The 26004-nt window shown below is 40.5% G+C and overlaps 1 protein-coding gene and 1 long non-coding RNA gene across 4 annotated transcripts in view; one reads left to right on the plus strand and one right to left on the minus strand.

The window, feature by feature from the left end:
• Positions 1 to 26004, minus strand: part of BAZ1A (bromodomain adjacent to zinc finger domain 1A) — a 91036-nt gene that overhangs the window by 53075 nt on the left and 11957 nt on the right. Inside the window, exons 5-8 of one of the 2 annotated variants that reach the window (XM_044436685.1) lie at positions 24234 to 24344; positions 23259 to 23365; positions 20115 to 20205; positions 2435 to 2562 (exon numbers count right to left, since the gene is read on the minus strand). In XM_044436685.1, coding sequence (XP_044292620.1) covers positions 2435 to 2562; positions 20115 to 20205; positions 23259 to 23365; positions 24234 to 24344 — 437 coding nt within the window. Of the gene's footprint in view, positions 1 to 2434; positions 2563 to 2834; positions 2850 to 20114; positions 20206 to 23258; positions 23366 to 24233; positions 24345 to 26004 lie in introns of those variants that run through there. The other variant, XM_044436686.1, reaches the window with a different exon arrangement.
• On the plus strand, positions 1838 to 16394 carry LOC123026749. 2 transcript variants are annotated; one of them, XR_006415371.1, is made up of 4 exons: positions 1838 to 2496; positions 3032 to 3211; positions 5685 to 5748; positions 16004 to 16394. It is a non-coding gene; the product is annotated as an uncharacterized LOC123026749 (long non-coding RNA). The 2 variants fall into 2 exon arrangements; XR_006415372.1 differs by lacking the exon at positions 3032 to 3211 and having other exon boundaries at positions 1839 to 2496.

Raw genomic sequence — 26004 nt, forward strand, 5'->3', positions numbered from 1 at the left:
GTATTTCTACATTTGTATATTACATAAGCTAATATATTTAAATTAGCATATATAAATCATCTTTATTTTGGTGATGTGTTTCTTCTTTATGGAGGCAAGTACAGTATAGACAATGTAGTTTATATGAGCTAAGTGCTGTAATCATTTTACACTTATTCTGAGCCTACGACATTGGCTCCCTATCCATTTTCCAGTCCAGTTTAATGGCCTGGGGTATTATCCATGCCTGGCATGACATTTCTGCTGACACTGTACAGGTTCTAGGGCCTCATCCCTTTTAACAGTGATTACAGAGTTAATATGGTTTTGCTTTTAAATTATCACTTCAGGACTTTCTGTAAAAACAAAGGATTTCCCCCCTTCAGTGTGATCTATACTAACTTGAAGTTTTACTAGGCAAATTTCATCTGAATAACAAAAACATGTCTAAACACAAGAGGTGTACTCCAATTTCACATTACTAAAAACACTGTAAAATGTTTACATATTAGATGTAAAGATAAAGATATATGCATATTAAATATATATAGAACCCAGCACTTTTAAGCCCTACAGGTATCAATGAGAGAGTTCTGCATGAACACAACTGCCTTCTACTAAAACTTCTAGAGCATCAAAGTGCTTAACTTTGGGTGGAATATACCTCATGTCTTTTCTGAACAAAAAGAAAGGATAAACCATTGGTTATTTCTTACTTAACATGAAGAGTTCTGGATAAGAACAATTTTGTCCTGAACATGCACATCTTCCCCACACCCAGTATTTAATATGTAATGTTAACATTTCTCTTATTTACCTCATAACAATGAAAGTAATTAAGAGCAGGAAAGACTTAGTGAAGTTCATGAATATAGCTGAAGTTGTGGATTTTCAGTATGTATTTCAACTGTTCCCTTGTGAATGCTTTTTTATCCAAATTGAGAATATACCCAAAGGAAAATATTGAAAATGCTTTTTTCCCCAAACATAGTTGGGAGTTATTCTTATTCTCAAAATATTTCCTATGCTAAAATACTCAAGTTTAATTGGTGGGGGTGGAGCAATATGTGGTCTAAGGAAGAAATCAATGAAAAATTGTTCCCCTTCTCCTTTCTGCAGAAAAAAAACTGTATGGTTCAGAAGGCAACCCCAGAGGGGAAAAAGAGGGCATTGTGGAAATGATCGGAGAGGCCAGGATACAAGCTATTGGGGGGCACTCCATCTTCCTTCCTTCCTTCCTCCCTAGACAAAATGCAGACAGGACAGGGAGGCAAAGATCCACTCTGTCACTCCTATCTTGCAAAGGATGGTTGTAAGCCTCTCGGTCACAACCCAGAGGATTGCACTCTCCGTTTTAACCAAGTTAACGCACAAGTGCTTTTAACTGAACAAATTGACAGGAGCAAGGGAGTGAATACACATTTTAAAAATCTGAAATAACGAACTGAAAAGCTACAGGATCCTCAAATCCTTAAAAGATATTTAGCCATAGCTAGTCCAATACATCCGTCGTGCAATCCCCTTGCTTGCATAAAGTTCAACTATTTTATACAGCCTTAGGAGTTCGATGAACAGGTGGTCAAGGCTTGCTCCCACAACTGAAAATCAAGGGATACGGAAAGTCACCAAAGTCTCCAGTTTGGTGAAAGGGATGATTTTTTTCCCCCCGCAAAGACAGGTGTTTGAGGGTCTTGCATAACGGATAAAACCGGGCTGCTCAGCTGCACTACTAAAAGAGAAACAGGGGGAGGGCTGCGGAGGCTTTAACTCAAGCCTAACGGAGTAGTATTTAGAGGCGGGAGGCAGCCGCTCAGGCGGCTAAATAGGCGGCGCGTTTATTCTCCGTCCTTCCAGCTGCTACGAAAACAATAGTCAAGTGAGGCGGTTAGGAACACCCGTCAGGCAGTCCCTCGCCTCAACCCAAGCCTGGCCTAGATGGTGCAGCCGGCCGTTGGTTCTGCGGCAGTTTCCCCGCCCTGTCTCGGTCAAGGGTACCGGGCTAGAAGCACAAACAAACACAAACGCGCAAAACACCAAGGCCTAGTAAAACATTTTTAAAATCCACGCCAGCGAGCGGCAGGGGTTGGGGATACGCAGGCGGGGCAGGGCAGGGACAGGCAAGGGGCGGCAGCCCGGACACTCACTTGCTACAAACTTTCCCTTCTCCCCTCCCTCCAGTCCGGCAGGGGCGCAGAGAGAGCCAGCCGGGAGAGGGGCGCTAAGGTCAGCAGCCTGAGGCGCCCGGGCAGCCTGCCTGGTGTACAGAAAGAAGGCTAGTCGCGGGGTTCCCCGACCTCTGGGAGGGGATTCCCTCCTCCTTCCCCGGCCAGGTGTCAGCCGTTTGCCGCCGCGCTTTGCTGTTCAAACCATCGCGCCAGAGCCCACGAGGACGGGTGTGCGTAGCGAGGACGGGAAGGAAGGGAAAGGGGGTGGCGAAGAGCGTGGTGCCCCTTACTCGTAGTCCCTGAAGATCTCGTTGGTGATTCTGCAGTAGAAGACGTGCTCGTCGGGTCGCAGGTCAGCGGGGGGCTTCTCCCTCACGAAAGGCTTTCGGTGTAAGAGCGGCATCGCGGACTCCCGTTTCTAGGCGGGAGGAGGAGAAAGCGAGCACGTTAAATCGAGACGAAGAGGGGCGCGGGTCGTCGTCGTAGCGGCGGCGGCAGACGGCGCCTTTTGTGTGCGCCTGACACGCTGCTTTCTTGCTTGGGACTGACGGAGAGAGCGGATCTTTCCTTCCTCCCCCGCTTCCCCCTCCCCTAGGCCGCCTCACAATGGGGCCATGACGCCGAACAGCAGGCGGCGGCAGCGGCGGCGGCTCCCTCCTCTTCCTCCCCCCCACAACGTGCTCGACCGACCTGGGGATTTCCTCTCCCCCCTCCCGCTCATAAGGCCACGCTTCGGATCTCCCCCTCCCCGTTGTCCGCCCACGGGGTCACCCTGTGACCTGCGCACGCTGGGCCGCACACCTCTTTCCCCTCCCTCCCAAACGCTAAACAAACAGAGAAGAGGAAGGAGGGCAGGTCTTTGATCACTTATCTTCTTTCCTGTCCAGCTTCTGTCGGGACTCTCCCCCCCTCCCGATCCCGCTTCCTCGTTTGATGTTTAATGAGGGATCCCCTCCAGCTGGGAGCCTGCTGGATGAGCTTCCCCTCCTGTCAAGAGCTAGGGGAGAGTGCCTTTTTCGGTCTTCCCAGATAGGTCCGCGAGACAGATCGACCCTTCTAAGACAGACGTAAGGCTTGCACCATCCCCTCCTACCTGATTTGTACCACGATTGTCCTTTCCGCCTGGGTGGTATTTAATGAGGCTTCTCTCTCTTCGTTTCTTTCTTCTGCTGACCCCTTCCTTGCTCTTTTCTTTCCCCCCCAACCCTACCTCCTCGGAAGTTTTTGATCTACTACTTCAGCTCTCAATGAGGAAGAGCTGTTGGGAGGAGCTTTCGACTTCTTTCCCCTACATCTTTATTGGCCGATCACGGCCTTTCCAGCTTGTGACACACAGGAAGACAGAGAGCTACATTATTAATTAATGGATGAGGCTCTCATCCTCCATTTTTGAATTAGCAGCCCAAAAGATCTCTGATGTGTGTCGAGGTTCTTAGAGGCCTGGCCTAGAGGGGCTCATCATCGTGCCTGGTACCCAGGAAGCAGGTTGGCTTGTTAGTTTCCTAGCAAAATATATTTGGCAGCAATATCTGATATGCACATTCAAAGAATAAATTTTTTAAAAACAGTATAGGATATAAAGATTCTTATCTCTGTTCTTTAAACATCATCAGGTATTTGTAAAAAAATTGGGAAGGACAAGCTCAGAGATGAGTAGGTCTTTAAAACTGAGTGCAGGGTTTTTTTGTTTTCATAGAGACTCATCAACTAGTAGCTATATTTAGGGCAATTATTCTAAGGCAATGTTATGTCAGTTCAGCTGGGATGTGGACACACTGTCAGAACTGCTTCATCTTTTTTTATTTTTATTTATTTATTGTTCTATTTATATCCTGCCTTTTTCCTACAAAGGGCTCAAGGCAGCTTACATCATTCTCCTCCTCCATCTTATCCCCACAACAACCACCCTGTGAGGTAGGTTGGGCTGAGAGTCTGTGACTGGCCCAAAGTCACCCAGTTGGCTCCATGGCTGAGCGGGGACTAGAACCCAGATCCTCTGAGTCCCAGTCCCATGCTCTTAACCACTACACCATACTGGCTCTTCTATTCTACTGGTATTTACATCCTTTATCTCAAGTAAGGTCCAGAAAAAGGTTACTTCAGCAACATATTAATTTCCTATTTTGTAAAGAGTAGTGCATGTCCTTAATCAACTGCCCATGTAAATCAAAGTTTTGGGTTTTGCCCATCACAGAGAGTAGCTATGGCTAAAATTCAGATATATAATTTTCTATCTACACAGATTATTCTCCTTTCTATGGAAAATAACCAGTTTTTCAAAAGAATACATAATAATTGAATAGTCACACTTTCCTAAGTAATACCAAGACAGGAACATCAACCTTTTCATGTGAATGCAGTCTGTGTGTATATTATTTTAAAACATGTTCTGACTGCTCTCCTGAGCAGGATACCAAGTAGTCCCATTGACCTCACTGAGATTAATTTTTGAGTCAATGAGATTAAACTTGGGCTGTCTACCAAATGAATATTAAATTAACATGCATCTGAAGAAGTAGGCAGTGACCCCAGAAGTTTATACCAGAATAAATTTGTTTGAACTTAAGGTTTCAAAACACTTTGTTTTTGCTGCAATACATTACATGGCTACCCTTTTGTAAAAATCTTTTCCAAGCTACTTACTCTTCCAAGTGCTAGATAGTTCCAGTGATACTTGTAGTGTTTCTGTGGTATTTTTGTAACTAGAGGAACAGATACTGAGTATGTAGGCACATAGGTAAGCATTATTAGAGCCAAAGCAGGATCTACTTTCAAAAGCAACTGTCCTCCTCACCTAAAAGCAACTCTTGTCCTTCACCCTTATTTATTCAGTTCCAAATCATGTATCTGATGTTTCTTTTCCTGACACAATCCCAAATTGCATGAAGTATTCAGTTTAATCCCACCGTGGAAGGTATGATGTGTACTTTTGTACTTTCCACAATGGAATTTTACATCAAGATTAACCTGATGGGCCATTAATGGCATTAAAGCAACATCTATTTTTCAGCATTTATTGAAAGGTACTCTCTTCACTTTAGACAATAGTCTGTAACACTATGTTGCATCTAGCAGTTTAGATCAAAATATTGTGCTTTATCCAGGATAAAGTAAATAAATAAGATAAAGACTAGATCCTTATTGCATTGGCTTACAGGATCCATATCCACTGTGACTGGATTTTGTATGAATTTATCCCTTGCATTAGTAGGTATTTGGCCTCAACATTTTTGTTTGGTTTGTTTTCTAACTGCTGTTTGTACCCAGGGAATAAAGAACTACTCACTATGGTGACCACTTCAGATAACACATACTCAAGCATTAAATGTCAGTTGTTGAACCATGGTTGTTGTTGAAACATGGGTCATTGTGTTGTCTGAACTCAGATGTGCTTGATGGATAACCAATCCATTAAGAGAACCCAAGGCTTGTTACTGGATTGCAAATTATGGCTGGGTCCGCATATATGCCAAACAACCCTGCACTGCTTTCACGGTACATGGATTTTTGGCTGACTGTTGATTTTCTTTGTGGTTTCAGGAAACTAAAGTTACCATGCAGAGATGCCATGACTGGGTCCAGACAGCATGACAGACCAACAAGGGTAAGGAATCACCACAGCTTCTTTGTGATGTAAAACAAACCTGGCCTATAAGTTGTTCACCATAATTTGTTATCCTACCTGAATTCAGATGACACAGTATCCTATGGTTCCTGAACAAATGCATGGTTCAACAACAATCCAAATTTAGCTCATACTCAGCCTTTGAATGTGGGTTTTCATGTTGCCTGTATGCACCTGTATTTGACCAAGTGTGTTCTAGTCACACTTTGTACCACAATATATTTATTCCACAATATATTTCCTAGAATACAGATAGGTCTGTACAGTTATGCATATCAGATATTTGACCTACAGAGTGCAAATTCAGAATTACTGTTCCTGCAACCTCACCTATTTAATACTTGGGAGAACAGCACAATCCTGCATGTTTTCTTTGAATATTTCCCCAAGAAAATGTATATAACTGCAGCCAAAGTTAGCATTTGCAGTTTGAAGTATGATCCTATGCCAAGTCTGCTGGGCTTATGCATTTGTTTCAATGGGCTTAGCTGTGCCTGAAGCCCTTTTCATAAAAATAACTGAAATGGTATAAACTTTAATCTGTACACCTTTAGTACCTGTGAGTTCCTTAACTTCAACCACACTATAGTTTGGGAACTGTTTGTAGATGCAGTCATAAAGATGCATTTCCACCCTCTTATTTATTATTTCAATTTATATGCTGCTACAACAGCCCACACTTGGGCTCCCTGTGTGGCTTACAACAATTAAAACAACATAACATTGTAACAGTAATAGTACTGAAACATCAACAACACATCTAAAATATAAAAACATAGTTCAACAAAATTTATTTACATACAAATTTTAAATAATTTAAACTGAAAGCAAACTATAAATCAGGAATAAGGTTAGGTTAAAAACAAGTAACTATTAAAATAACTGGCACCATTTTGCCTGGTGCCAAATGATAACAGTAATGGTGCCAGGCACACAACTTTAGGGAGCCTATTCCAGAAGCAGGGTGGAATGAGAGAGAGGCCCTTCCTGTAAGGGTCGAATGAGAGAGAGGCCCATCTCCCTTACCTTTTTGGGGGATGGCTCTTTAAGAAGGATCTCCTCACTCAATCTTAGAGGATGGGTAGCTACATATGGGAGAAGACAATCCTTCAGGTACCAGGACCCAAGCTGTTTAGGACTTTATATGTACGTACTTTAAATTGAGCCCAGACTTCCACTGGTAGCCAGTGTAGATGATATAAAACTGGGGTAATATGGACCTGTAGACTAGTTCTTGTTAGCAATTGCGCATCCCTATTTTGAACCAGTTGGAGTGTCTGGACTGTCTTCAAAGGCAGCCCCACTACGGCATGTTGCAATAGTCCAACCAGGATGTTAACAGGGCTTGAATGACTGTGGCCAAGCTTTGTCTGTCAAGATACCGTTTAAGTTGATAAATTAGCCACAGCTAAAGGAAGGTGCTCCTGGCTATCAAGTCCACTTGAGACTCAAGTGAGAATTTTGGCCAAGTTGCAAACCTGATCCTTTACTCTTTCTCAGAATACATTAATGAAGAGCAGATGGAGTACAAATTGAAAATATTATATGCCCTGTGGAACTATGATCTACTCATTTTGTTTGTATTTCAATATTCCACTATATCAGAGAGAGAGAGAGAGAGAGAGGGGCTGGCTGGCTGGCTGGCTGGCTTGTAGTCTTGCTTGCCTGAAATTAGCTGTAATAGATTGTCTTGCAAATAAATGGATTACAATTGCCCCAAGGTAAGTAAGTGAGCGGAATACCTCTTGTAACTTTTCTTTGAGTTGAAAAGATATTGCCATCTATCAGTGAAGAAGGATCTGCTCACCCCAGTTTTCTGTAGAGAATTATGGCATGTATGGGTGGGAAGTCCACTTACTAGGGAATAGTGGCTCAAGGAGGGAAATACTATTAAAGCACTTTGCTAATTTCTTTTCTTCCTCAGGTTCATAATTTGGTTAGTCCATCTCTTCCTCCAAATAGAGGAAACAGTAAAAATGGTTTTGTGAGCTGTAGTCCTTATCTAAAGCATCCCCATTCACTAACATCTACATGAAGAGATTCCATTAGGAAATATATGTATATATCCCACCACCAATTGAAAAAAAGAGAAAAGGTGACAACTCTTCAACAAGCCTGAATTACTATCTCCTGAATGGCAACCCTTACTTCAGACAGCAGCAGCAACCAAACAGATTCCCCACCCCACCCCACCCCACCCCACCACCACCACCAGTTGCAGGGTATGCGGGGATTACTTTAAGGGCAGAACTGATAAGATGCTGTGAGAGGTGCACACAGCACCTTTCTCTACAAGAAATCAGATGGAGGCATCAGACATCCTTAACAGATACCTTTGATAAGGAGAAATATGTTTTTAGGAAATAAAATTAGTCGTAAGAGTTTCCATTAACAGATATTTCTATACTGAAAGTTTGATGAGCTAAAGTAATGGGGCAAAACACTTCCTCCACTGAGAAACACACATTAAAAGATAAACCCACTGGAACCTGGGATGCATTTTTAATTGATCCCTGTTGATCCCTTTTCCTTTTTGAACCTAATCAAATAGGATTGAGATGTGCTTGCTAAATTTATGGTGGTGCACTGCATCCATGGACACCTGAAACTACGTTAAAAATCTACAATAATTGAGAAAGTACCCTATTTAAAAATAGCAAAGGCAACCATTTATGATCAAAACTAACATAGGGCAGGACTTCCCACTGGGATGCTGGCAATAGCTTTAAAATACAAACATATTTTTACTTTCTGGTGAAAAAAACCACACCAGAGCTAGATGATGTTTTTGTAATATTTATTTTCAGGCCTGGTGCCAGTTTTGTGAGTGCTCCAGACACTCACTACAATTTATGTAGTACACCTTATTTATAAACCAGAGGCAGGAAGTTTCATGCATTGATGAACTCAAATTCCAATCAGTCCCAGCCAACAGGGCTAATGGTCAGAAATGAGGAAAGCTGTAGGTCAAGAAAACAGCTTATAGGGCTGCTGGTTGCCCACCTGTGCTGAAGCCTACTGGTTTTGCTGATCTTATACCAGTGGGGATGAGTACAGGGCAGTCTACCTCCAGCCTTTCCCTAGGTGTAGTCATCTAGTCCACAGAAGGGCTGGGGGAGCGTTATTGGCCCATTGGGGGCTGCGGGAGGAATCAGTTGGTTGCTGGCCTGACTTCTCTACACTTGTGCCAGTTTGTGAGGGGAAAAAAAGCCTGAGCTTCAGCTGTTAGGTAGTATAGAAAATAAATACATTGGGCAGACATCAGTAAAGAATTACACTACACTGTACTGTCACAAACGACATTAGATGCATTTACTCACTGATACACTTTTAAAGATACTCTCCAGGCAGTTATTTGGGCTTGTCACAGCATTTTACAAGTACATGTCAGCTGAAAATTTATTCAGCACAGAGAATATGACAGCAAGTACCTATATATTCATTTTTTCCTATTTATATTCTAAATATTTAGAATACATATAGATCACACCTCTCAGTTCAAGGGGTCTTGAGATAGCTAACCGTAATTGAAATCCCAGTTGTATAATAGTTGCAAAGAGGTCCATTAAAAAGTTGTTTAAAGGGGGATTCCAGAGATGAGGTGCCATATCACAAAAGGTTATCTTGTGTCACCACTTGCATTGGCTTAGAAGGCATTAGGTATGCTCAGACTTGGGCCTTGGAAAGCCTTCATATGGGAGCAGGCCATCCTTCAGCTATCCTGGTCCAAGTCTGAGTTTTGCCACAAGGGCCACTGTGTACACCAAGATTAGATACAACCTGAATCTAAACATCCTTTTCACCACTTAACAAGGAGGGAAAATGGACCTAAGACTCTGTTCTTAGCACTCACTGCATAATTATTATGTATTCATTATTTCAGAACCTTTGGCTCTAAACAAGGAGGATACTCTCCATCCATCTTTGGTTGGCAAAGAAATGTAAAGTCCAGCATTTCTTTCATGAAGGACACTCAACACTGGTTGAATTATAGTGCTACCTATTATAGTGCTACTCAGAATGCCATCAGATTCAGTAGAACATACGCCTAGGAAAGTGTGTATAGGATTGCAGCATTAGCCTGGTAAACATTTTTGTCACAAATGACACTTTGAACCAAAGGTAAGCAGCTACTTTTGAAAATGTGGACTTCAGTGTTTTCAATGCCACCTAGTGGTAATGGTAATAAATACAAGAAATACCTGTTAAGCTAGAATCTACAGATTCCTGATCAGGCATGTCTCTATTTTGAGGTGTGTCTACATCTTAGGGAATGGCAGGAGGAAGTGCACCATAGGTTGGTAGTTATATTTACTGATGTCTTGGGCATTACTTACCAAAAGAATCACAAATACTACCCAATATATAACAGTGTTCTAATTTCTGTTGCACTATTCAAAATGGTTTGAGTTATTCACAGTAGAAACCACCTGTGCTGAGAACTGAATCACCTGATTACATACAGCTGCAAAATTGGCAGAAGCAGTATGGATTGGAACCATAGCACTAGCAAAGAGTGACATAACCCCTTTTCTCTGGGTTAGCCTTATTTAACGCACCCCCACTTATTATCTGCAGTAGATAAGCAAGATGCATACTCGTATTGTTCCTGCCTTTCTCCTCCCACCCCAGGCCTGCTGCTTTTAACAAAGAAAAAGATGGTGACAAAAAAATTCCTTTATCACATTGAGTTTGTTAGATAAAGAAACTTCTTGGCACCAATTCTAACAAATTATGTGTTAGTGTCTGGGGTGCCAAAAGACTGTTGGTTTTGCTGCAACAGTCTAACATTGCTACCCTTCAGGTCTTTGCTAAATCTCAGCTAAACCATACTGATGGTGCAGTTGCAAAGATCTGGATTTGAAGGAATAGATCTGCAGCCAGCAAATCTAATAAATCCAGGGCCAATAGAGGCTTAATTCAGACAAGATGGCTATCCTGCTGGTAGGTGGTTTAGCCTCCCAAGCAGATATTTCCAGCCCTGTCCTGGACTGGGTTGCTGTCTCCCTGAAGGACAGGGTGTGCAGTTTGGGAGTGCTCCTCGATCTGGAGCTGTCCTGGAATCCCAGGTGACGGTTGTGGGGAGGAGCACTTTCCTTCAGCTTTGACTGATTTATCAACTGCACCCCTATCTGGATGAGCAGTGCCTGCCAATGATGACCCATGTGCTGGTAACTTCCTGATTGGACTACTGTAACACACACTACATGGGGCTGCCTTTGAAGACGGTTTGGATACTTCAGTTGGTTCAGAATAGACTTGCCAGGTCGTTAACAGGGACGAACAGCTATGAACATATAACGCTGGTCTTTTACCACCTACACTGGCTACCAGTTGAAATCTGGGCCCAATTTAAGGTGCTAGTGATGGCCTATAAGCCCTAAACAGCTTAGGGCCTGGTTAACTGAAGGTGCATCTCCTTCCATATGTGCCTGCTTGCCCCTTAAGATCTGGGGCAGAGGCCATTTTCCAGGAGCTCTCCTTGAAGGAGATTAGCAGGGTGGTTACATGGAGAAAGGCCTTCTTTGCAGTGGTGCCCCAACTGTGGAATACACTCCCCAGAGAGGTTCACCTGGCACCATCACTTTATTCTTTTTGGTGGCCAGGCTAAAACCTTTTTATTTTCCCAATATTTTAAAGTTTGACTGTTATTTTAATATGGGCTTTATTGTCAGAAATTGATTAGGATGCTGTGTTTTGTTTTATTTTTTGTCTTACTGTTAAACCATCATGAGACTATGGTAAGTGATGGTCTAAAAAGTAATAAATCTATGAGAAAAGAAAGAATTGCAAGAATTGTTTACATTGCTTTCAAACCCTTGGTACAGATTTCACTGTGAGCACTCTGCTACCATAACACTGAGACAGGGGTGCTCCAATCCTACCTTGACTGTGTATACAAATCCCTTTTTCTGTTTAATAAATGCAATATACCAAGTTTTTATCCATACTGCATGCCTTTCTCAGGATACAATATCTATATATCCAAGTAGAATTGGAGAATGGCTGAAATGAATGACTGAAAAATATATAGATATATTTTTAAAGTATGTCTCTTGTATTTGCAAATACAGGCTCATAAAGGAAAAATACATTTTACAGTTAAAGATTGCAGGTTTCTAGTATGTTAACTTCATTTGGATGCTTCTTTTCAGAGACTGACTCAATGAAAAGGTGACCAGTGCCTCAAATATACAATAGGTCCCCTGCATCCACTATCTCAGTTACCACGGTTTCACTTAACCACAATTGACTGCAGCCTTCCACATTCACTAGGGTTAGGGGTGCAGGACCCTTGTGAAAGTGGAAAAATCACAAATATTTCTAAGAAAAAGCCATAGATAATTCTATATTCTCTGTGCCCATGGAGACAAAAAGCCAGAAGGTTGGCTACTACCTAGGCAAAGAGCATGGCATCCCCAGAGTCCCTAGAGATATTCATGTATTTCCCACTTTCATGGGGGTGCTGTGCCACGAGCCCCCATGAATATGGAAGGCCAATTTTACAGTATATAGCAGGGGTGGCCAGACTTGCTTAGTGGAAGAGCCACATACAGTAAATGTCAGGTGTTTGAGAAGTGCAAATGGGAGTCTGTGGTCAGCAAGCGGGCACCCATGGGTGGCAAACAGCAAACCACACACAGCTCCTGAGCCTCAGTTTGGCCACCCTTGCTGGATATTCCCCACTGTATGCAGTTTCAGGCATCCTTTGGGGGGCTTGGAGCCTATTCCCTGTGGATGTGAGCCCCAGTGTACCTGACATTATTGCAAGAAGAACTTGATGAGGAAATTGATATGGGAAAATGCTAGGAGCAGAACTGCAAAAATTGAGATTCAACTCAGCTTTGTTAGAGAGGTTGCCTTGAACAAGGGACAAATAGATCAGTGATAGATATGTACAATAACAGTGATGTCTTGGGATCTGATGGGACACAGTATTATAGAAATAATGAGGTGTGCTTTAAATTGTGACTAAGAAACCGTTTGCTTTATATCAATGATGAGGCTAGAAAATCCTTCTGTAAGTAATGAACTCATAATTGGTTTAGCAGCTGCTCAATTAGTAACAGCATAAAATGGAAATCTATCAACGATTATGACAAGAGACTGGGTTCAAAAATGTAGCATAATGGACCAACTAATGCAGTAAATTAGGGCTTGACAGATAAATGAGAAATCCAATTCTTTTATGAAAGCTATTGTTTTTATTAAATTTCTCTAACACATTTCCTTTTCAACAAATTAAAAATACAAATTATAAAATAGCTAAACGCAATTTCCATTAGAATGGAAACTGAACCTGTGAGCTGGGACAAGCCAAATAAGTAGAGTGTGCTGCTGTGAATGACAGCACAACCTGTGGAGAGCTCTGCTCAGCTAAGGGGATGGGATGGCAGGCAATTTTTGCCAATTCCCACCTCCCCATGCTTTTCTGGAAGGACCCCCAGTCTAAGTAATCCAAAAATAAAAATGAGCAACCGCAGGAAGAAAAAAGAGTAACTATAATAGTACTTATTTTATTTGTGGTGTGTGTGAAGAGGAAGGTTTATTTTCTCTATTTAGTTATCTTGAAAACTTAACAAAACAGTTCATTATTAAAACAAAACTGACATTCCACACTCAAAGCAATTATTCCCAAATGGGGTAGTGCAATGGAATAAGAGAATACATAATAATAAAGGTATATCTGCCCATATGATTCTCTGCTCCTTGTCATCAGTCTCAGCTGGTGATGAGGTGAATCACAGATTTGGGAGGGACCTCAAGCATCTGGTCCATCCAGCTGCTGATGTAAAAAAAAAAAAAAAAAATCTGCTGCTGCACCATTTGATAGTTGCCATTGAGTCTCTCCTTGAAAATCTTTAACTGAGGAAAGTCTGACATCTTTTCAGGCAATCTGTTCCACTGTCCTACAACTTGCAGCATCAGGAAGTTCTGCTTATGTGGTCAAAATCCTCTTTCTTGTAATCTGGATACATTTGTTCGAGGCTTACATTGTGGAGCAATGTGAAACAATTCTCCTGCATCCCTCTGTTGGTACTGATTGACTCATCCAAGCACTCCTCATCTGTAGAGGAGAGTGTTCCTTCTATCTTTTTATGAGTCACTGCTCTAGGCTTGCATCCTCCTCTCAATCTGGATTTCTCCAAGGTTTGGCAATTCTCATCCAGTAAAGGTAAACCTGGTTGGCTAGAAGAGTGAAATGTACTTCTAGCTTTAGAGAATATCCTCAGAGCTAGTAGATGTACTGGTTAAGTGTGTGAGACTGGGTTCTAGTCCCTACTCAGCCATGGAGCAGTGAGTGACTTTGGGCCAGTCAGAGATTCTCAGCCCAATCTACCTGACAGGGTGGTTGTTGTGACAGGAGGAGAATTCTGCAAGCCACTTTGATAAATACCAGAAATGTAAGAAACTGATCTAAACCCAGAGGATTCTTAATGGAAGGACAGACTGCTTAAGGAAGCATAGTCTGACTTTAGGGAAGGTTCAAGAACTTATGCTTCTTTCTGTGATGGTGGTCACAGATTGTGCAAAATTCTAAACTAGAACAGAAAGCAACCTGCAGCTATCAAAATAAAAGCCCTTGATCTTTGGGTGATGCAGACAAAAACAAAGCTTTATAAGCATGCATAGATTTCCCTTGTTCAGGAACATCAGGAAGAAAAGAAACAGTCCTTACATTTGGGAAGATCCAATTCTAAAACTCTAAAATTAAAATTCATGTATGTTTATGAGCCATGAACAATAAAAGCTAAACAAAATAAAAACAATTTACTAAAAGTATATAATACCAAGAATTATTAGACCTTTATGTTCAAGAGGGGAATCTCATTCAATCACATTTGTTATTAACTGATCTCTGTTGGTGGGATTTATATGTCTCAACGTCAGACAGGTACAATAAACAAATACTGTCAATATTCTAGACAGTAGCAGCCCCTGGACATATTGCTGCAAGAAATGACATTAACAACCACTGCTATTGTACACTGTTAATGTACCTCAGTTTTTAACTTAAGAGAACTGGTAAGTAGGCCTTGCATAGGATTGCATGATCGCAATTAACCACAAAAGCACAAATGAATAACATATTCCACATGGTTTCCTCCCCGGCTTTTTTGTTTTGAATATCAACAGAGCCACTGTGGTCAAACTGAAGGTAGCACTTTCCTTCAAAAATAGGATACCTAATTTGTAGAGTTAAAAAAGAAAGTATGTCAGACACATGGACTGAATACCAGAGAACTCATAATTTCATTAAAAAGCCCATATAACTGACCTTATGGTATCTTTCTGGCCTAATTCTTAAGAAGTGTTAGAGATTTGAGTTTTTTTAATCTTTATGAGCTTTCTCACAGGTAAGATATATAGAAGTTTGCTGGTTTAAAAAAATAAAGAGTTCATTATTGAAAGAATGGCATTCACTTTACCGCAGGCAACATTTTTGCCCCTGGAGCCCACAAATAGCAATCAGTGGATGGTGCCTAGACACACACAAACACCCCATCTGTGTACTTCCCAATCACACACTTCCCTTCCCTTCATCTTTTTTTCTGTGCTGGGTGGAGAAAAAAGCTAACTGTTTCTCTCAACCTTGCACAGAAGGAAAACAAGCTGCTAATAGAGATACATATGCAATTTTAGCCATTAAAAAGAAAATTTAAGTGTGAAGAATGAGCTGGCTCATTTTTTTGCTTCAGATAGCTCTGCCAATGAATAATCACTCCTTTATTACTTTTCCTCTGGTGGAGAATACACGCTTGCCTGGTCTTGCATAGGAGTTCATGCCTCCTGGGTCTCCCCCCACCCACCATTTTAGGTGGGGGAAATACAATCCAATCAGAAAAGTTCAGTAACCACCTACACTCAACAGTCTTGTGGCAATCAGACATACACTGAAAGAAAAATTCAGATTAAATGTCAGCTTCAAACTTCAGCCTGAATTCTGGGAAAACCACAAAGGAAGCATGCTCATTTGACCCTTTGCAACCAAGGCTCATCTGTACTATATAATGCATTTTTGAACCCCAGGGAAAAGTGAAAATAATTCTAGTCCAAAGAGGGAGGGTTATACTTTAGATTGTGGTTTATGCAGCGCTTCCTATTCTTTAGCTGCAGGCAACAATACTTAGTCATTCTCACTAGAAATGTACCAGGCAAATTCTGTTTAAACTCCTTTTCATTTATATAGCAAAGAAAATGTGTTTTCCACATTCTTTTCTCTGACCCACAGAGCTCCTCCTCTCACACTCTGGTCACTGAAGAACTGGGGAACCACCAACTGATGCCATATGAATGTCAGAACATAGTTATACTAGAGAACCTTGTATAAGTAAATTTGTTCAAGCGCTTTTGTATCAACATCTTCTTCCAAGAATACATCATAGCACAATGGTACTGTTTCTACCCACTGGTTGAACTGAATATCCACCTGAAAAGAAATTGAAACAAAAGGGGTTTCACACTTGATCCAGTTTCCAGGGCATACAAACCCCATAACTACTAACGAAAGCATGGAGCAAAAGGGCATCTTTTGTGCATTAGTCACACTGAATGGCATTTTTCAGTGCAAAGACAGTATGGATAAAATCTAAATAAAATATTGTTGAACTTTTGGATCATTATCAGCCACCTTCAAGGCAGATGTAAATGTCTTTTAGTATCTTGTGTCAGATATGCAACTGTAAAAAGGGTGCTGAACCTAGCAAAAGCGTAATACTTTCCTCCTGTCACCAAGAGATATACTTTTTCTTGGCATCTTCTCTTTTATTCACAGAACTGTTTTACATTATGGATAGAGCCTGAATAAAAAATTAAGAGGGGTCAAGTCAGAAACCAGAAACTCAAAAGAAGCACAGACATTTATTGTAAAGATGGGAAACCCGCAGTTTTTCTGTTTAATTTCCAGGTAAAATGTTAGGTGTTAGTAATTAAACTATTGCACAGCACAGATGAAGCTAGTTTTGATACTGTGAATCATGATTTCTTCATGACAGTGAACATGGGTGATTACTTATCTTTGAATAAAAGGTGTTTAAAAATCATAATCATCTATGGGTTGAACCCACTGGTATCATTTCAGAGATGGAACTTCTTCCATTCAGGTTATAGAACCAGGAGAGGGGTGATTCCTCCTCACCCAACAGTGCTTCACCATCAGAATCTGCTGCAAAAAGCTGGAAAACACTCCCATCAGGTGGCATGGAGGTTGCAAGGAGGAGGAGGGAGGCAGAAACAACTGTTGCACCAGCAGACTTCTAGCATTACAGTGGATTTAACTCAATAATGTCTGAGGAACTCTCTCAATATGAAAAAAAACCCCTACAGATTTGTAAATTTGAAAGAAAAATAAAACTAAATACATGGAAATGGCCTGATAGGGGTTGGATGACCTTCCAGGATATATGGAATATGATTGTATTGATTGTGAAAAGGGTGGGGAGGAGAACCTGAATGAAAATTAGCTGAAAAGGAGGGAAGGAGGTATTAGTCTGTTCAAGTTCCTAATGCTGCAAAATAAGCATCCTGGAGGGATATTTTACAAGGAAGGAAAGAGGACACCTTTTCTTATTCTCCAGATCCCTCCCTCAGTCTCTTGAATTGTAAACTGCTTTATACCAGCTCAGGCTATCTAACACAATACTGTCTACCTTGCATTGCTCCAAGTTTGCTGGTGGAGGTCTTTCTTGTTACTACCTTTGGGTATAGCAGGAAGAGCCTTCAGGGTGTATCACCTTTCTTCTGAAATTACCCCCCTCCTACCAGCAAGGTCTAAACTGGACTTCATGGCTCTTGTTCCCAACTGAAGCCATGAAAAGAAGCACTTATCTTAAAGATTGTGGGATATGCTCCAACATTTTGTTGCAGGTCCCACTGCTACCTACTTTTATCTGGATGCTTCTCTCTACTTTTTGAATAGCATGAAGTTCCCTTTATCCAGTTTTCTCTAACCTGACCAAATAGCTTTGTGTCCTTCAAAGAGGAAAGCAAAATATATTTCATATATTACACCAGAAGTTGGCTGCAAATTGGAGAACATGGGTGCATTCAGCTATCTATCTATCTATCTATCTATCTATCTATCTATCTATCTATCTATCTATATGCCGTCCTGTCGCAAAAGCCTCAGGATGGCTCACATAGATAAAATACAATAAAATATAAATAAAATTATCAACCCACACTGGCAGCAATAAAAACGTATCGGTCATGATATTAAAACTTATTGAAATATTGTTGAAATAAAAAGATCTTAACCTGGCGCCGAAAAACATATAACGACGGTGCCAGGCGGACCTCTCTGAGGAGTGCATTCCATAGGCGGGGCGCCACCGCAGAGAAAGCCCTCCTCCGGGTACTTTGCCTCCTAATATCTTTCACGGAGGGTTCCTGGAGGAGGGCCTCTGCTGCCGATCTCAAGGGGCAGGAGGGCAAATATGGAAGAAGGCGGTCCTTTAGGTATCCAGGTCCCAAGCTTTTAAGGACTTTATAGGTAATGAACAGCACCTTGAATTGAGCCCAGACTATATGAGAATAACACCCAGTCCCTGTCAGCAACCTGGCCTCTCTGTTTTGCGCCATCTGAAGTATCCGGACTGTCTTCAAGGGCAGCCCCATGTAGAGCGCATTGTAGAAATCCAACCGGGAAGTAACCAGTGCATGTGTCACTGTCACTAGGCAATCTTTGTCCAGGTAGAGATGCAGCTGATGGATTAGCCGAAGATGAAGGAAAGCACTCCTTGCCACCGCAGTCACTTGAGCTTCCAAGGACAGCTCCGGGTCGAGAAGCACTTCCAAGCTGTGGACCCTGTTCTTTAGAGGGAGTGCCACCCCATCCAGGGCAAGGCCCAAGTCACCTGCCAAGGAGCTTGATCCACCCACCAATAGGACTTCTGTCTTGTCTGGATTGAGCATCAGTTCATTGGCCCTCATCCAGCCCATTACCTCAACGAGGCACCGGTTCAGTACAGCCACTGCCTCACCTGGGTTAGTTGAAAAAGAGAGGTAGAGCTGGGTGTCATCAGCATACTGATGACTCCGCAGCCCAAACCTCCTGATGACCTCTCCCAGCAGTTTCATGAAGATATTAAATAGCAAGGGGGACAAAATGGAACCCTGTGGTACTCCATGGCAAAGTTGCCATGCCGCAGAGCCAAAGTCCCCCATATTTGCTATGTGTTGCTTGTGCAATTGCTTAGACTGTCATTCCATGGATCTCTCATACTTGCTGATGCCAGCCAGATGCTACTCTTCAGAAGAGAAAATGTCCTATGCTAGTTCAGCCAGTGTCGTCGTCATCATTTATAGCTGATAGCTCTTAGGGTTACTCTCAAAAGCAACATGTCCTGCTTCTACTAACAAGCAGAAAAACAAACATGCCAGCTCAAGGGAGAAAGCAGGAAAAGAGAGGCAGGGTGAAAGTTTCCCACCATCACCATTCTTTCCAAAAAGAAGCATGTGTATTATGTGACAGCAGGATTTGGGGCATTCATACCCCCACCTCACCAAAAAATAGTTTGGATGGGTTATACTTAATTATTCATTAGGTGGTCCAAAGGCTTTCATTTTTAATTTTTATTACAAGTTTTAATAAACCCTTTTCTTCTTTTTCAAATGCCAAGGTGTATGCCTAGCAACAGCCCAGCTGCTGCTTGCTTTGAGATGGAACTGCCATTGCCCCTGAGAGCACATGATGACACAGTGTCATTCTCAGGTGTACTCAATAGAAGAAAAGATGGCTGTGAGCCTGCTACAATTTTTTGTGTGTTTAATTTTCTGTATTCCTTGAGCACTCATGGAAATGACCTGCATGAGTTTGTTGCAGGCATGATGCTTCAACAGGGCAAAAGCAACTGAAAAAATGGTGGGGAACTGCATCTAAATTCTACAGTTGTATCCATGGCCAGCTTAGAACAGCAGCTTTGTAACATAGCTTGGGACTTTCCAGGCTGAAGGAGAGAGGTTTCAGGAGCATGTGGGGGAGGAACAAAGCCCACTTTCTGAAATGTTCCTTTTGCTGTGTTATAAAATGCTGAAATGTTAAGGTTTGGGGCTGAGTGCTAGCTTGGAATCTGAGTACTTTACTGCCTCTGTACATGTGGGGAGGTTTCTGGAGAATGAAAAGTGGAAAAGGTGTCACAAGACTTTTATTTATTGAAGAATCTGTGACCAGGCCCATATACATTCCCTTTTGGTGTGGGTCAAACAAAACCAAAACATCTCCGCTGTGATAGAAGTACATTATTGATCATCAACTATAACCATTCATGTTTTATCTGAAAAGTAGCCTTCTCTATAGAGAGAACAAACTTGACAGCTAAGTTGTCTCAAAAACAGCTACTTACCTTAAGCTCTGAAAGAGATTCCTCAAGACTTGGGACGGTGACTAACAAGGATCCTTTCTTTCTTACATTTTGGCTGATGAATTTCCAGGACCTAAGCAAAAGTGTATTTAGAACTTGTTATGAAGCAACCTTCAGAAACTCCTTGCATATAGGAGAGGAGTCCTATGTGAGACTATTGGGTGCAGTTTATAAATCCAATAAACAAACAAATTGCCTATACCATATTTCCAACAAAGTGTAGTTTCCACCTATCACTTGGTCTTGTGAGTTTCTGCTTTAGCTGCATGTGAAAGGACCCAAAAATTATGAGGGTAATAATAGCAGTCTAGCGTGGTCTGCAGCCTTCTGAGGATTCTGGCATTAAGTTGGATCTTCTGCTACAAATCTAGTTTCTTCGCACAGTCCCATGCTTATCTTGTAGATGGCTGTGAGATAATACTTTAAAAAGGAATGAATGAATGTATGGTCGATATATTATTTGATTATATTTGAAATAATAAGACAGAAATGAAGAACAAGCCATTGTACAAAACATTTGCAGTAATCTTTAGTAGAGTTTTGTAGACATAGTGCAGTCTGGTTTAATGCAGAACCTTCATAGCAGACTTCTCTAAACCCTCAGCTAGTGTTTTATCTGTGATCCTTGCCCACAGGGTGTTGTTTAAAAATCATTTAAATAAAAATCAAATAGCTAAACTTTCAAAATAAGCTGTACCACTCTAAATACGCTCCCTAGTAAACATCTTTTTAAGGGAGGGAAGATTGATAAACAATGCCAAGAACAGATCAAGTCCTCCTTACAATAGCAGCAATTTACCATACAATTTGAAAACACCTGACATGATTCCTTCATTATTTCTTTGCACTCCAAGTGACCCACCCCTTCAAAAGAACACATCAATCACAATAGTAAGATACAAAGAGTTTACAAACAGGTAATCTTAGACAAACTACGATCTGTTGTAACATGCAAAAAATGCTTCATACAGACCAAGTCTGCGCGATCACAGAGAGAAAGAAGCCACAGTGGCTTCTTCTCCCACTCACCCCTTGCTCCAGGGCACATATAATGTGGTTTGTTTAATTACCCTTGCAGCACATGGCTTCCTCTGTTGCCTGAAGCCTGCAAGTACACTGTAGCAGACTGCTCTGACACCAACGGTGGGCTGCTGTGGGGCTCTGCAGTGGTTCTGAGGCCATCCCTGCAGCACGCCTCCCCAGGTTTGGATCATACAGGAAGCCACGCCCTGCGAGAATTATTAGGCAAACTGCAGCATGGGCACAGGGCGGTGGGGAAGAGAACCACTGTGGCTGCCACGATGGCTTCTTTCCCCCCCATTACTGGGTCAACATTATGGAGATCTTGTCAAGTGCAAAAATGATTTCAGTGTCTCCTTAAAAAGAAAAAAGCAAGCTGATTTCAATAAAACAGTGTTTCCTTTACCAAAGAACTGAAACTGGTAAATAAGAAAGCCTTAAGCAACCTCTTAGATCTTTCAGTGACAATCATAGCACAGGGGAAACTGCCTGGTTCCATTTTGACAATATTGTGATTGTAGCTGCTGCTAGAACAAAGTCAATTTTGATATTTTGTCTCTAATTTCAACAAGGTATTTGCATCCTAATAGAAAGGAAAACAAAAGTATTTCTAATAATGTTTGTGAGTTACATTTTTAAAATTTATATTTCAGGTCTTAGTATTAAAAAGCATGAAAAATGATCTTTTCTATACTCAGAAAAGTATTCCTTTTAGGTATTCCCAATGTGAAGTTTTATTATATAGCAAATGAGGCATATGCCAGATATTATACTGCAGTTGTATAAGATAATATGGGGTAAATTAGAATGTCAAGATATCGAGGGATACTTATTAAATATTTTTCTTCAACAAGATAATAAAAACATTCTTTAAAAGATAGGAAACCCCTTTTTTAAGAATAAGGTCAGAATTTGGAATTAATATAGCGACATATTTATCCCATCAATTTTGCTATTATATCCAATTACAGAATTAGAAAGATTCCTGGAGAATTTGAGGAGTGGTTTCATAGAAGTACTGAAGAGTAAATATGTTATTGGTTTGAAAGACTGGTTAGAGAAAATGAAGAGTGAACTAATGATACAAGCAATACTACGACAGGGTAAAGTAACTTGGTATAATATACTTTAATTAGATCATTGGACTAAAGATTGGTTGAAGAAAAATGGTAAATGTAGAGAATATACTAAATTTGAAGATATAATTTTACAGAAAGAAAAAGAAGATAGTATGTGGATGAAAGGAATGATAAATAAAATTTACAACATACTACCAGAAGGGGAAGACTGATATGATCCTCTTAAAGAGTCTTGGGAAATGGATTTAAAAAGAAATCTTAGTACTGAAGAATGGAATAATATGTGGGATAAGAGAATATTTATGTCAATAATTAAAGATAATTTTTATAAATTAGCTTGGAAATGGTACTTAACTCCAGTTAAATTGAATTATATGAATAATGAATATTCCAGTATATGTTGAAGATTCAATCAGGAAGTGGGTACATATTTTCATATGTGGTGGGAGTGCAAATATATAAATGAGTTTTGAGAAATTGTTTTCAAAAAATTAGTAAAATATTTAAACATTGAAGTAGACCCTGGACTACCACTATTTTCACTATTTAGAGAACAAGTGGGAGAAAATACTAAAAAATTGATGACAAGTGTATTAACAGCAGTAAGATTAATAATAGCAAGGAACTGGAAAGTAAAGGGTGATTATCAAATAGATGACTGGTATAAAGAAGTTTGGAATATAGCAATTAATGATAACTTAATTTGCAATATTAAGTGGAAAAAGGGCTTGATTAAGTAAAAATAATTTTGAAAATATTTAGAGAGCATTTATTGAATACATCTTAATAAAAGGAAATGGGCGTAACCCATCACAAGAGTCAATGCAGTTCCAGAAGGGGAGTGGGAGGGGAGCAACCTGAATAAATAAATGATCTCACATTAAGTAGTATGATCTGTTGGTCCTGGTGGAGATAGCACTGTTGTTATTGTATTGTTTAATTATGATTATAATTATAATTGTTCTGTTTGTTTGATAAAATTTTTTAAAAAGAAAAGTATTCCTAATGTCTAGAACATTCAGCTTACCTGGCCTGTTCTGATCCATCAAGGAAATATTCAAAGACATTATTCATTACAACAACATCTGCATTCTGAAGAAGTGAAGCCTGAGTACGTATGTCTGCATTAAGCACCTGGAAGGAAATAATTTGGGTAGCTTTTCAACATAAAAGATTGTCCAGTGATAATCCCATCCCTAAAAACTACAGATAAGGAAAGAGTTGCTTATTTTGCCCTCTCTATAGTCTTTTTTCAGTGTCTATCCCTCATCTTCTGACCAGTCTATTAAAAATATTTTTTTCTAATAATACAACTGACAATCTTATTTTTATAGTGCAGGAGCGCCAAGCCAATTTGTGACAGGAGCTTGAGTTGCAATCTCCCTCCCTGGTGAACAAAACATGCGAAAGTGTGACTGGCATGCAGTTGTTCTGAACCAGTGACACTTTCTATGGTATTCATCTGAAAACTGTCAGAAGTATTACACCACTTGTCTGTGCCACTGAGATTGTGTTAAACCTCCAGATAAAATAAATCAGGCTGTTTCCTACTAACATAAATAATGATGCACTAGTGTATCATGGTGGTTAGAGTATTGGACTGGAGACCTGGGAGATGTCATGAAGCTCATGGGGTGACTTTGGGAAAAACACTCACTCTCAGACTAAAGTACCTCACAGGATTATTGTTGTGAGGATAATAATGCAGCAGGGAACCTTGCAAGCTGTGTTGGGTTCCTTGCAGGAAGAAAAAAAAGACAGGCTATAAATTCAACATAATAACAACAGTGCAACACATCTCTAGCACAACAGTATTAACGAGTAGAACAGGTTTTTCTGGGAAATCCTGTCACAGCTGGTGAGGTCCTTTCACTAGTGCAATATAATTTATGTTAGTGTTCATGTACCGTTCAGCTCATGTTCACATGCTCATTGTGCGGAAACACAGAGTTGTTCAACTATAATCTTTCTGCAGATAAAACTGTCAAATATGCTCTATCACCTTTATTCTTTCATCAAGTCGGTATTTTGCAATGATAGCTTCCTGCAACTGGCAAAAGTCTGCATTCATTTCAACACCACAGATCTGAGATGCTGAGCTATAAAAGAAGGCCTAAAAAAGAAAAAGAACACCTGATATTTTTCTATTTATATTATATATTATATTATATTTATATTCTGCCTTTTTTCAAGGAATTCAAGGTCACTTACACAATTCTCCACCTCCTCTCAATCTTATCTTCACAACAACAACCTTTCTATTCGATCAATATTTTAATATATTTTAACTGTGAGAAGATTTATTTATATTTTATATGATGTTTAGCCAGCGTGGAATAGTTAACTTATTTTATTCTGAAATAATGTTGTAAGCTGTCCAGAGATGGAAGTAATGGACGGTATACAAATTTGATAAATAAATACAACAACAACAACCCTCTGAGGTAGGTTGGCTGAAAGGCTGTGACTGGCCCAAAGTCACCCAGTTAGCTCCATGGTTGAGTGGGGACTAAAACCCAGAACTCCAGAGTCCCATGCCCGCACTCTTAACCACTAGACCACACTGGCTCTCGGATTTTGTTGGGTTTTTTTTTAAGTGAGCTAAAATGGAATTTTAAGTTTCCTTCCTCAACGTAATTTGCTTGCAAAGCAATATGTACAGGATGAGATTGTAACAATCTTAAGACATTTCAGGCCCTGCTACAGATGGGGAGGCAGCAAACACTGTTCATAACAGTGCTTAATTCAAGAGTAGAAGGCATATCCAACAAAATAATTTCTAAGAAATGTTAGATTGACTGTCAGATAGCAAAACATGATAAAACAGGTCCAAGTTTAACTACAACAAATGGCAGAAATTGCATTTATGGTGCAATCCTATGGGGATGCCTGCAACCCTCTGAACTCAGAGGATTGTGGGCATCTTATTCAGAGTGGAAGAAGTGCAGCCTTGATGCTCTTCCTGCCTCACAAATAGCTAGACAGTCACTTTTGGATATCTAACTATGGCACTTCGGAGGGAGAGTAATGGAGGCTAAGGCACTGTCAGAATATCTAACTTTTTGGTGACACTGCTCTCTTCCTGACCCCACTCCCATAATGCTCCCAAACCACTTCTCCAAGGTCACTCTTCTGACCTCAAGAGAAGCAGCTGGCACAGTCTTCTCCATATCGACTGTGCGGGTGGGTGGGGGGATCCAGGTGCTGATCTCCAGCTCTGAAGTTGAAGTGAACTTCTGATCTCAGAAATGGGGATCTAAATGATCCTATTAGACTACAATCTTATACATGCACTTACCAAGGAGCATAGCCTCACTAAAAATCAATGGGACTTTGTTCTGAGTAGATGTGTATGAGATGAAAAAGGTAACCATCAACTTTTTTAAATGTCCAAATTGGTATGAAAAATTTGCAGACTATTACCATGTCCTTAGAACATGATGTATTACAGTTTTTGAAATTATTTAACCCTCTGGCTAGAAAAGCAGTCTCTACAGATGAGATTTGGCACACTGCCACCTCTGTAATGGAAGCCAAGAAAATATTTTTAATCTAAATGCTCCACTTTGAGGCTACCTTCCATTTAAACATTACAAAAAGATTTACTCATGATATGGCTAATAGTTAAAAGAAAATTCTCTTAGGATAAATGAGCAAAAATTTACTTAGCAGCTACTTCATTTGTTAAAATAATTTGTCAAGATGTCAGGAAATGAGTGGAACCTGTTTTCAATGACAAGTGTATCTGTACAGGTCTTCTGAAGAAAAGTATA

This window comes from Varanus komodoensis, unplaced genomic scaffold (assembly GCF_004798865.1).
Source record: "Varanus komodoensis strain SLA01 unplaced genomic scaffold, ASM479886v1 scaffold3, whole genome shotgun sequence".
In the NCBI taxonomy this organism is placed as follows: Eukaryota; Metazoa; Chordata; class Lepidosauria; order Squamata; family Varanidae; genus Varanus; species Varanus komodoensis.